The sequence below is a fragment of the Rattus norvegicus genome, chromosome 5, assembly GCF_021556685.1.
Source record: "Rattus norvegicus strain SHRSP/BbbUtx chromosome 5, alternate assembly SHRSP_T2T, whole genome shotgun sequence".
NCBI lineage: Eukaryota > Metazoa > Chordata > Mammalia > Rodentia > Muridae > Rattus > Rattus norvegicus.
Window position 1 is genome coordinate 143,157,415 of NC_141538.1, and position 12,402 is coordinate 143,169,816.

General features: G+C 51.7%; 1 protein-coding gene and 1 non-coding gene across 2 annotated transcripts in view; both read left to right on the forward strand.

The window, feature by feature from the left end:
• Epha10 (EPH receptor A10) overlaps window positions 1-12,402 on the forward strand; it is a 34,594-nt gene that overhangs the window by 1,879 nt on the left and 20,313 nt on the right. Inside the window, 4 exon segments of the mRNA NM_001395095.1 lie at window positions 1,283-1,347; window positions 2,994-3,672; window positions 10,515-10,670; window positions 11,116-11,466. Of these exon segments, the coding sequence (NP_001382024.1) occupies window positions 1,283-1,347; window positions 2,994-3,672; window positions 10,515-10,670; window positions 11,116-11,466 (1,251 nt within the window).
• LOC120103229 (U6 spliceosomal RNA) lies at window positions 2,209-2,314 on the forward strand. Its single transcript, XR_015621499.1, has one exon. It is a non-coding gene; the product is annotated as a U6 spliceosomal RNA (small nuclear RNA).

Consider the following 12,402-nt stretch of genomic DNA (forward strand, 5'->3'; position numbering starts at 1 on the left):
ACCAGGTGCAGAACCTGAGATGCTGGAACAGACTCTGCCCGCAGGGTCTGTCCTGGCGCGGGATGGCAGATGCCTGCCAGTATGCAATTCCCAAGCAGGGTCGGTGACGAAAGCCCAGCGCACTGTCAGCGGCCCTGCCCACCGTCGCGGCTGCCTCCAGAGTCAGTCTCTCTTGGAGGCTCTCACCTTGGAAGCCCCCCCCCCGCCCCGCTTCCTTACCACTCTAGGGAAGTAATATTTTGAGATTTGGGGATGGCCTGGCTTCCTGTCTCTAAGCTCTAAGCAGAGCTGCTCTCCAGACCCAGGCTTCTCTGAGCCCAACTGATGAGAGGATGCAGACTGCTGCTCTGTCACATCCTGAGGGAATAAAGTGACTCCAAGCTTTTCTGGTAGGGAGGAGGTGGCGAGGGTCATGGATTATGTGTGAAAGGGCCCATGACATTCTTTCAAAGGCAGTAGAAGCGGCAGCCCCTGGGAAAGGGGCTGGGCAGAGAAGCAAATAATTCTGATATTTCCTGTTGCTAAGTAGTCTTTCCCCTTCATTTTCACCGGAGGCTCCGGGAGACAAATGAAAAAGGTATTGGTCTCCTCCATGACCTCAGATCTGAGTGGATTTGGGGTGCACCCAAGGATTCCCAGATCCACTCATTTCCTCCTGCGAGTTGACAGTTAAATATGATTTAGGGAATTTGGAGAGGGTGGAGAGGATCACTGGCTTCTATCCCTAATGTGAAAGCTGACCTTAGAGCATCTGCCATAGACTCACTAGAAGACTAATAATGGCACTTGCTTCGGGAAGAAAAAGAAAGAAAGAAAGCCAGGATCTAATTTCCTGAATTTGTTAGCATTGCCTTGAGGGGGCGGGGGAAAGGCAGTGTGACTGGGTAGTTTGATACGAAGAGACAAATCTGGATTGGAAATTGGTTCCATTGCAACCACAATGGCCCTGATGAGGGCAGCAAGACTTGGAGCCAGAGGAGAAGGCAACACGGTCATAGAGGCAGAAGCTGGAATCGGGCACTGAAGACAGAGGGGAAGCCATAAGGCATTACATTTGTGGTCATTGGTCACAAGCCTCAGGGAATGAATAGAGGTGCCCTCGTTAATCACTAATCACGATGGCTGCCCCTCTCAAGCTCCCTTTGAGCTTCTCAGATCTTCTGGAGTTTTGCTCTGGGTCCTGTCCCCTCCTGTAGCTATCCGTGACGAATCCAACAATGGATCCCACCCTCCTACTCTGACACTGTGGCTTTCTGACATCCATGTTCTCCCCTCTCCTTAGTTACCCTCCTGGACTCCAAAGCCTCTCAGGCTGAGCTGGGCTGGACTGCACTGCCAAGCACTGGGGTAGGTGTTAAACTGCCCCTCCATCCCAAGGACCTCTAGTAGTCCAAGAGCAACCCCCATCTCAAGGACCCTCTAGTCGTCCTAGATCAATCCCTTCACCCTGTGTTCACTTAGGATCAAAATGTACTACAAAGACTCTTCACCCATGCTCAAGCAGGCACCCTTAGTTAAATGCAGTGGGACACACACACACACACACACACACACACACACACACGGGAGTAGGAGGGGGACCTGCTGAGAAGTGGTTTGGAGGTAGGGGGAGGGGGTTAGAGGGAATAATAGGGAGATGTGGCTAAAGTACATTATATATTATGAAATTGTGGAAGAATTTAACACTTTCCAGTTATTTGTTCATTTATTTATTGTGTTTATGCGTGTATGCATGTATGCATCGGTGCCATGGTGTGCATGTGGAGGTCAGGACCACCTGCGGGAGTCTGACCTCTCCAACCGCCATGTGGGTCCTGCGGATCAGACTCAGGTCGGGCTTGGGAACAAGAGCTGTGACTCACTGAGGCCCATGACGCATACAGAGTTCATGCTCTCCAGAGCCTTCCTAGAAAATACCAAGTCTTCAGTCAGTCAGTCGAACAACACATAGGAGAACTGGTTGTGTGCAAGTGCAGAAATGTGAACTGTGGAGCAAGCATCCGTTGCCTCACACGCAGGAGACCTCTAAGTAGCTGTCAATCACTGACCGAGTAAGCAAGGTGGTGGTGGGGCGGGGTGGAAAGGTCACTGGGCAGAAAGCTGAGTGACTCTAGTCACCACTCCCAGCTCTGTCATGGATTCACTGCACCTATCCAGTCAAGCTGCTCTCCCTCAATCTCAGCTTCCTCGTCCACAAAAATAAGCACTGGGCTTGCCTCTTAGCACACATGTTAAAATTAGGACAGTACAGGGAAGATCAGTGTGGTCCCTGCTCAAGGGCAGCATGCAAATCCAAGGGATGCTGCATATTTTAAAAAGAAAAGAGGGGTTGGGGATTTAGCTCAGTGGTAGAGCGCTTGCCTAGCAAGCGCAGGGCCCTAGGTTCGGTCCCCAGCTCCGAAAGAAAAGAAAAGAAAAAGAAAGAGAAGAAAAGAGGAAGCCAGGTATGACAGACAGCTCGCGTCTGAAATCCTAGGACTTTGGAGGCTGAGGGAGAAACATTGCTGTAAGTTTTAGGCCAGCCTGAGACATACAGTGAGATCAAGGCCATTCTAGGCTACAGGGTAAGACTCTGTTTCAAAAAAACAAAACAAAACAACAACAACAACAACCAAAAAGGATTAAGACTGGCCTCCTGGCCCATGCCTGCAATCCCACTTACTCAGGAAGCTGAGTCAGGAGAACTGTGAGTTCAGTCTGCCCGATTGAAGAGTGAGTTCAAAGCCAATTTGGACAACTTAGTTGATATAATGTCAAAAAAAAAAAAAAAATCTGTGGTAGAGTGCTTGCCCAGCAAGCCCAGCAACCTAGGTTCAATCCCCAGTACTGGAAAGAAAGTGAACTGGTAAATTGTACTTGTTTATTTCTGAAGCGACTCCTCACCCTGCATTTTGTCGTTTTAAGGGTTTATATTATAGGGGGCTTGAGGGTAGGAGAAGGGCAAAGGTGGAGAAAGGCCAGGCTCTGAGGTGTCCTCTGTACTATTGCCTCAGTGGGAGGAGATTAGTGGCGTGGATGAACATGATCGTCCCATCCGCACGTACCAAGTGTGCAACGTGTTGGAGCCCAACCAGGACAACTGGCTTCAGACTGGCTGGATCAGCCGTGGCCGTGGGCAGCGCATCTTCGTGGAGCTGCAGTTCACGCTGCGTGACTGCAGCAGCATACCTGGCGCCACTGGCACCTGCAAAGAGACCTTCAACGCATACTACCTGGAAACCGAGGCCGACTTAGGCCGAGGACATCCCCACCTAGGAGGCAACCGACCCCGCAAGATTGACACCATCGCAGCTGATGAGAGCTTCACGCAGGGCGACTTGGGGGAGCGAAAGATGAAGCTGAACACAGAGGTGCGTGAGATTGGCCCCCTCAGCCGTCAAGGCTTCCACCTGGCCTTCCAGGACGTGGGTGCATGCGTGGCGTTGGTCTCAGTGCGTGTCTACTACAAGCAGTGCCGTGCCACAGTGCGAGGCTTGGCAGCCTTCCCCGCCACCGCAGCTGAGAGCGCCTTCTCCACGCTGGTGGAAGTGGCTGGAACGTGCGTGGCCCACTCGGAAGGGGAGCCCAGCAGCCCTCCACGCATGCACTGTGGCGCGGATGGCGAGTGGCTGGTGCCTGTGGGCCGTTGCAGCTGCAGTGCAGGATTCCAGGAACGTGGTGACATCTGCGAAGGTATCCCGGGCACCTAGAGGGATGGGATGGGGACATATCATGCAGATGGAAAGATAGAGTGTGCTCTAGATGAAGAGGCATGGGTGGAAGTGCGGAAGGCATGGGTGGAGCTGGGAGTCAAGACCTTTTGTGCAGCGTCTAGTGAACCTAGCCAAGGCTGGAAAAGGTGAATCTGATCCCATACTAAGGACACATTAGGAACCAGGGGTAATAGCATAGGTCTGTAAAACCCAGCCCTCAAATGATGAATCAGGCAGATGGGCACATAGTGAGATGCTGTCTCAGCCAAACCAAACCAACCAACCAGCCAACCAACCAAAACCAAAGATGTAGGGGTTGGGGGTTTAGCTCAGTGGTAGAGCGCTTGCCTAGGAAGCGCAAGGCCCTGGGTTCGGTCCCCAGCTCCGAAAAAAGAACCAAAAAAAAAAAAAAAACCCAAAGATGTACAAACCCGTATTTCAGACAATATGGTGGGTTCCCATGACCAAAGGGATGAGTGCCCACCTCACTTGCAAAGTTAGGAATGGGCAGTCAAGATTGGAGTCCAGGTTTGCCCAGCTCCGAGAGTCTGCTGCTTCATCATGCCTCCTTCATGCATAACAAAAAACTGCACAGCAGCTCAACCCTCAGGCCTATATGACAGGGGACTTCATCCATGATCATATTCAAGTGAGGCTGGCAGGGGGCATCCCACAGCTCGAGTAGCAGCTTGCATGTGACAGCTCCTAGGATCTCACTCGGCTTCCTGCAGGAGGACTGTGTTTGCTGGTTCCCTAGGTCTGTGGCTTTGAACTCACAGGGTAGGATGAGATCTGAGTGTGTGCATTTAGCCAGAAAATTCAAAGGAATGTATTCTGCGTGTGTGTGTGTGTGTGTGTGTGTGTGTGTATGTGTGGCATGTACTGTGTGTGTATGTGTGTGGTGTGTGTGTGCGTGTGTGTGTGTGTGTGGTGTGTGTGTGGTGTGTGTGTGGTGTGTGTGCGTGTGTGTGTGGGGGGTGTGGGTGTGGTGTGTGTGTGTGGTGTGTGTGTGTGGTGTGTGGTGTGTGGTGTGTGTGTGTGTGGTGTGTGTGTATGTGGTGTGTGTGTGTGGTGTGTGGTGTGTGGTGTGTGTGTGTGGTATGTGTGTGGGGGTGTATGTGTGGTGTGTGTTTGTGGTATGTGTGTGGTGTGGTGTGGTGTGTGTGTATGTGGTGTGTGTGTCTGCGGTGTGTGTGTGGTGTGGTATGTGTGTGTGGTGTGGTGTGGTGTGTGTGTGTGGTGTGTATGTCTGTGGTGTGTGTGGTATGTGTGTGGGTGTGTGTATGTGTGTGTGGTGTGGTGTGTGTGTGAGTGTGGGGTGTGTGGGGTGTGTGTGGTGTGTATGTGTGTGTCTGTGGTGTGTGTGTCTGTGTGTGTGTGGTGTGTATGTGTGTGTGGTGTGTGTGTAGTGTGTGTGTGTGTGTGTGTGTGTGTGTGTGTGTGTGTGTGTGGTGACAGAGGAGAGCAAGCATAGATGAATGCCATGGAGTGCAAGCAGAAGCCAGAGGATACCCCATGGGAGTGTCAGCTCTATCCCTCCGCCATAGATTCTACTATTGAACTCAAGTGGTCAAGCTAGACTGAGCCATCTCATTACCAAAGGATCCACACTCTAATCCAGGTCTTTCTCTGGGTGTCAGGGCAATAGAAACCAATCAGACACAGACCCGGCTCTTGAAAACCTCACATCTCCATGGAAAGGGGCGAAAGTTGATTTTTTTTAAACTCATAAGAAAGTGATACATGCTATAACACAGCTGCAGAGTGGTAGGTGTCAGAGGAAGCGACTAAGCTTGGTGTTGTCACTTCATCTGTTGCTTTGATAAAAACATTCCGACCAGAAACAACCCAAGGGAAGAAAGGGTTGATTCCAGCTTACAGATCATTGAGGGAAGTCAGGGAAGGAACTCAAGGCATGAACATAGAGATAGACCACTTGCTGGTTCTGGTTCATATGTTTACCTAGCTTTGTACGCAGCTCAGGACCACGTGAATGACTGTTGTCTCAGCACCCAGGTGGGAGCAGGAGGACTAGGATTCAAGGCCACCCTGGGATACATAGTGAATTTGAAGCTAGCCCTAGGACATGACACTTAATCTAAAAAAACGAACAAAAGACCCCAGAGAGTCAAATAGCTCACCTAGCAAAAGCTGTGAACTCTATACCCAACAAAAGTATTTTTCTTTTATTGGGTATTTTATTTATTTAGCAAAAACATTTGTTTAAAAAGTGGTTTTCACATGCCTTCAATCCAGTGGTTCTCAATTCTCCTAATGCCATGACCCTTTAATACAATTCCTCATGTTGTGATGACCCCCAACCATAAAGCTATTTTCGTTGCTACTTCATTCGTAATTGTCATTTTGCTGTGTTATGAATTGTTATGTAAATAGTCTTGGAGATATTTACCAAAGGGTAGAGACCCATAGGTTGAGAGCCATTGCTTTAATGCAAGCCTTTGGGAGGCAGAGGAAGCAGCTATCGGTGAGTTCTAGGATAGCCTGGTCTACATAGTGAGTTTCAGGACAGCCAGGGATACATAATAGATCCTGTGGAAAAAGAAAGAGATTGGGAGAGGGATGCTGAGAGACTGAAGGGTAGAAAAGGGAAGGCGATACCGTGGTGGTCCAGGGAGACGAGCATCCAGAAAAGAGCATGGTGAGCACTCAGGCAAGTCGAGGGCTGGATAGTGGTCACGTGATCTTGGCAAGAACGATTGCAGTTGAGCAATAGAGAGAATGAGCTGTAGTCAGTCCGATGAAGAATGAAGAGCCCTGTGGAGCCAGAGTCAAAGTATCTAGATGTGTAGTGATCCCGGATATCTCAGTTGGTAGAGAATCAATCTTGGGGATGTGGCTCACTTGGCATCCATCCACAAAGCCCTGGGTTCCATCCCACTACCACATAAACCAGTCATAAGGATACATGTCTATCCTATACCCAACCCTCAGGAGGCATCCTTAGCTATGTGAGACCACACACATGTGCACAAACACACACACACACACACACACACACACACACAGAGAGAGAGAGAGAGAGAGAGAGAGAGAGAGAGAGAGAGAGAGAGAGAGAACACTCTAGAAGAAGCCTGGATTTGAAGGGAGAAGAGAGCATCTTCAGCAGAATGTTGGCTTGATAGAATCTTTGTGTGTGAACATATTGTTTGAACAGAGAGAGGGCTTTTATTGTAGAGCGGAGACACTTGTTTATATGCTAGGGGAGAGAGCCAGTGGCATACCAAATGTGTGCAGGGAGCGATCTGTTCAAGAGGAAGGAGTGCTTTATTACTGACGTGGGTTAAAATTGCTGACGCATGTTGCTAATATAAAACAGGACAACTTTTAGTCAGCTTTAGGATTGTTTTAAAATAGTCTATAGTCAGAGCCCTTATGCCTGCTTGGTAATGGACTCCTTTCCTGCTCCACCCCGTAGTGACATCACTGGAAAAAGGCAGCTGGCAGAGAGGGTTGCAAAGACCATAGGAATGTCGACTTTGAGGAGGGGCGGAAGCCAGGGGTCCAGAGTGGAGATGGCTAGCTGTCCTTAAACAGAGGGTGGCTTGTCCCCACCTCTAAGACTGCAGGAGAGGAACATCAGTCAGACGGAGGTGTTTGTGGTTTTCATAACCAGCCGTTGGGGAAATTACCAACTCAGGACCTTTCTGTGTGCTCTGCCGGGTGTGGAGTCGTCTGTAACAGGGCGGGGGAGTCAGATTCGTGTCGATTTTATGGTGTGTCTGCAGAGTCTAGAACCTGGCTCATAGCAGATGATAAACTCGTGGATGCTTAGCAACTAGAGACCTCTGGTTTGTGTCGTGCTCCCACTCCTTGAGCTGAGACCAGATAAAAGTTGCTTGCAATGGCGTCACTTGTGTCCAGGGCAGTGGAGGAAATGGGGGAAATTTAGGGCAAATTTCCCAAGGGAGGTGCTGTTGGATCTGGGCTTTAGAGAGATACAAAACTCAGCAGCCAGGAGGAAGAGGATGCGAGACATCATGGGTTAGAAGCTCTCTGTGGTGTTCAGAGAGTCTGTGGTGTAGGCATGGTGGGGACTGCTGGAGGTTAGGAAGGCACCAGAAGTGGTCAGGTTTGCCCTGGTACCTTCAGGCAGTCCAAGTGTCTCTTGCGGCTAAGTGGACACTTTCTCAAAGCTGGAGGAGGAGGAGACAAAGCTAAGGAGGAGAAATATGTTCACACACAAAGATTCTATCAAACCAACATTCTGCTGAAGATGCTGTCTCTTCTCCCCGGTCTTTATGATTATGGTTAATATGATTATCTTGCTATCTAATTTGGTTTGAGATAGGGTTTCTTTATGTAGCCCTGGCTGTCCTGGGAGTCACTCTGTGGACCACACTGGCCTCAAAATCAGAGATCTGCCTTCCTCTGCTTCCCAAGTGCTGGGATTTAAGAGGCGTGTGTCACCACTGCTCAGTGTCCTGCTCTTTCTTTAGTGACCTTGGTTCTTGGTCCTTCGGTAGCCACCATAGGAATCGGTGAGATTTGGCTTCCCTTTACGGAACACGGACTGTTATCACGTCTCTCGTGGGTCCGCCTGCTTGCTGACGCTGAGAGCCCCTGGTGGAGTGACAGGGTGGACTCTACACACATCATCTAACGTGGGCTCCTCCTACAACTAGCCTTTCTCTCTGGTGGCAAAGGCAACCTGAGAAGGGTAGAGCTCCTAAGAAGGGAGACATCATGAGGTATATAAGCAAAGCTGGTGAAAAATCTCTTCAGGGCCAGACTAGAGGGAGTTAAACTGGACGACCTCTGAATTTCTGACTTTGACATTGAAGAGAGGAAAGTATTGGCTGTCAGGGAGTCCTGTCCTGAGTCTGTCCTTCCATACATCATTCTCCTAGACGAGGCCTCTCAGAGTAGGGAGGACCACAACTGTCTGTGATGGGGCCACAAAGACCACAGGTGGGATAGCATCTCTCTTCCTCTTTAAGCATGGTACCGCTACATTCCTTCCAGTACCCTGAGACTTACGCGTAGGGCACCTCTCCAAACTCTCTCCACTATTTCTAAGCAGTCGGCAGGCTATGATCACAATATCCATCTGACTGACGGTTTCCTCAGCCCAAAGAAGCAAAGCTAAAACTGCACCAGGCTTTCAAGTCTTGGTTCTGACTACCCACAGGTCCACAGGGGTAGTGGAGCTTCAGTTTGTGCTAAAGGAAAGAGGTTGGTTAGCCCATTCCCTAGCTATGCTCCAGGGGACTCTGGGTAAGGTGGGATTCTCCCAAGTCTAAACCTTTCAGACAGTACAATATCTCAGGCTCTTGGGAATGGCATTCTTCCCGAGAGTTTGTCTCCCTCCCTGCTGTTGTTCTGTCTTCTTGGATCCAGCCTTGCATCCTTAGCTAGTCTAGAGGGAGGCCCAGGGAGTCAGGTGAGGACCCAGCACAACAGAAGGAGGGTCCAGGAGCCACTCCAAACCAAACCGAGACCCTTTCTTAACATGGGCATTTAAGGCAGGGAGATGGCTCTGGGGGAAAGGCTTGCTGTGCTAGTCTGAAGGTCTAAGTGGAGGTGCCCAACATCCACAGAAAGTTAGGCATGGCAGAGCTCTCCGTAACCCCAGCACAGGAAGGGGACAACAAATCCCAGGGGCTTTCTGGCCAGCAAGAATAGCTGAGGCCCTGAGCTTCTGGTTTGGCGAGACAGCCTGTCTCCAAAACTAAGTTGCACAGTGACGGAGGCAGACACTTGACGTGGAGCTCTGGTCTGTACACGTTCACAAACGGACAATCACAACCCCTGCACACACAAATAAACAAAATAGAATGAGAGCATGGTCATGCCTGCAACCCCAGCACTCAGGAAAGGACGGAAGAACAAAAAGTCCAGGTCATCCTCAGCTACACTGAAAATTGAAGGCTAACCTGGGCTGCATGAGATGCAGTCAGTCAGTCAGTCAGTCAGTCAGTCAGTCAGTCAGTCAGTCGATAAAGTGTGTGTCTCTTTGTCTCCTCTTTGGGTCTGAGAGGGAGAAGCAGTTACTACCATCACCACCACTGCAGTCCTCACAGATCCTATCAGTGTTTTTATCTCAGTCCGCCCTCCTGAAGCTGGTATTCTACACAAGGTTCGGGAAGATTAACCAACATGCCCGAGGCCACCCGGCAAATGCATGTGTGCGTGATGCGGCAGTTATGAACCTGTGCCGGCTTGAGTTTCAGCCCGTTCCTAGGGTTGGGTGAGTGAAGGCAAGGGCGGCAAGCATCCTGAGCACACAGTCATGCTAGGGCTAATCTAGGAAGCCACTAGAGCACTAGGCAGCTTCACCCCTCTACCTGCCCATCTCTGCCTCCAAACTGGGTCCAGTGTGTGTGTGTGTGTGTGTGTGTGTGTGTGTGTGTGTGTACACGTGAGTACATGACTGCCTGCCTGCCTGTCTGTGTGTCTGTATAAGTGGGATTATGTATCTGTCCCTGAGTAACAGGGCCCAGCCCCTGGAGGCCCTTCCCTTCTTTTCTCTTGCTCACCTCAGGATAGCATCTTTGACCTTAGAGCAGTGGTGCCAAGACTTTGAAAGGGGCAGGCTGGGGTGGGAATCCCACTAATGGTGGAGCATTTGACAGCTTAACCTCTCCCAGCCTCACTCTCCTCTTTGTAACCACGGAGATGAAGTCAAATGTACTAACAGGAGTGCTATGTCACCATCCCCTGCACACACAGCTTTTGTCAAGAGCCACATGAGACTGAGCTAAGAGCTGTCACCCGTTCTCCCCACCGTAGTCCAGGAAAAGCAAGAATACAGGGTGGGGCGTGGTCAGGAAGGAGACTTCTCTCACCACCCCCTTCCCACAGCCTGTCCCCCAGGTTTTTACAAGGTGTCCCCAAGGCGGCCCCTCTGCTCACCCTGCCCGGAGCACAGCTTGGCCCTGGAGAATGCCTCTACATTCTGTGTGTGCCAGGACACCTATGCTCGCTCGCCCACCGACCCGCCCTCAGCTTCCTGCACTCGTGAGTTTCCCTCCTGGCTGGGCATGGGAAGGGGGGACACCACCCACAGACTACTGAGGCGGGGGTTGCAAATTAGACTGACAGGGCAAAGAAGAAGGCCTGGGGTGGGCCTGAGAATCTGGGCCTGGGACTGGAGGAATCCAGGAGGATGGAGTTGAGGGGGGTCAGGATTCTCTATGGGTGGCCGTCTGGGGAGTAACCTTCCCATCCCCCCATGTCTTTTCCTGAGCCTGGCTGGGACGTCCCTTCTTTCTGTCTTGCCCTCTGTTCCCTGTGGCCACGTCCCCATCCTAGTCCCCTCGATCTCGGTACCCGCGCTGCTAGCACCCCACGTCTGGCGGCTTCCTTCCATACTGCTCCCACGCCGGGAGCCCGAGCCCCCCTCCCCTTGCCTCGCGCTCTTGTGTCCCCTCTGGGCCCCACTCAGCGCCGCCCCATGTCGCAGGGCCGCCGTCCGCGCCGCGGGACCTGCAGTACAGCCTGAGCCGTTCCCCGCTGGCGCTGCGGCTGCGCTGGCTGCCGCCTGAGGACTCCGGTGGCCGCTCCGACGTCACCTACTCGCTGCTGTGCCTGCGCTGCGGGCGCGACGGTCCGGCGGGCGCGTGCCAACCCTGCGGGCCGCGCGTGGCCTTCGTCCCGCGCCAGGCTGGGCTACGGGAACGCGCCGCCACGCTACTGCACCTGCGGCCGGGCGCGCGCTACACCGTGCGCGTGGCCGCGCTCAACGGCGTCTCGGGCCCGGCGGCTGCCGCGGGAGCCACTTATGCGCAGGTCACCGTGTCCACCGGACCCGGGGGTAAGGCCGCGCGCCCCATCGGAGACCGACCCCGACTCCCAGCTGCAGTTCCCCGCAAGCATCCCAAGGAGTTCAGGAACCCACGTGGCTGCACCCCAACCCCCACCCCAACCCCGGACCCAGATGGTGCCTGTGTGTCCTCCCTTCTCCTTTCCATCCCTTTGCTAACTCGGCCACTTTGCAGGAGCAGGGACGCAGGCAGGTTCAGAAGGCGGGCGACAGAGTGGCTGGACTGCCCCGTTTCTGAGTCTCCTGTGGGATGAAAACCACCTCTGACACCACACCCTCCACATCCTTGACATTTACTTCTGATTTGTCTCTCCTCTGGTGCACACTTTCAAGTAATCCCTCGAGTGCCCTTTGCAAGATGGATAAGCACGTGCGGTGGCTTCTGAGTCTCTCCTATCTGATTGGTGTGTGACCCTCCTTCCCTGTCTTCTGTGACCCTATCCTGTCAGTTGGGTTTCCAGCAAGGCCTGGGGTGATTTTCATTCTTTTGTACCCTGAGTGTATAGATAGGCACACACAGGGGTGTTTGAATAATTTCTTAGCCTGCTGACGAAAATGAAAACATAGCCAATATGGATTTTCTTTTCACTCTCGCCTGGCTGGAGCACAGTAGGCCCTTTGATCCCCACTTTCTTCTTTTATTCCTGGGGATGTGTTCTTGGCAGTTGCTTTCAGTAGAGCTCCCACTATATCTCTTAACCCGAGCCCTAAGCCTTGGGTTGTACATCCGTTTCCTGATTCCCACACTTTTTCCTTCCTCATTTTCTGCTCTTAATCCCTTTCCTAGGAATTTTGAGAGTGATTTTTTCAATCTACCTAGTTTTCTGAGACACTTCTATTCTTTATTGTCTCTGTGGAGACTTAACCCTTGCTTTTGCGTTTACATTTTAAACAAGGCCTGGGGAAGTAGCTCAGGGACTCGGTATT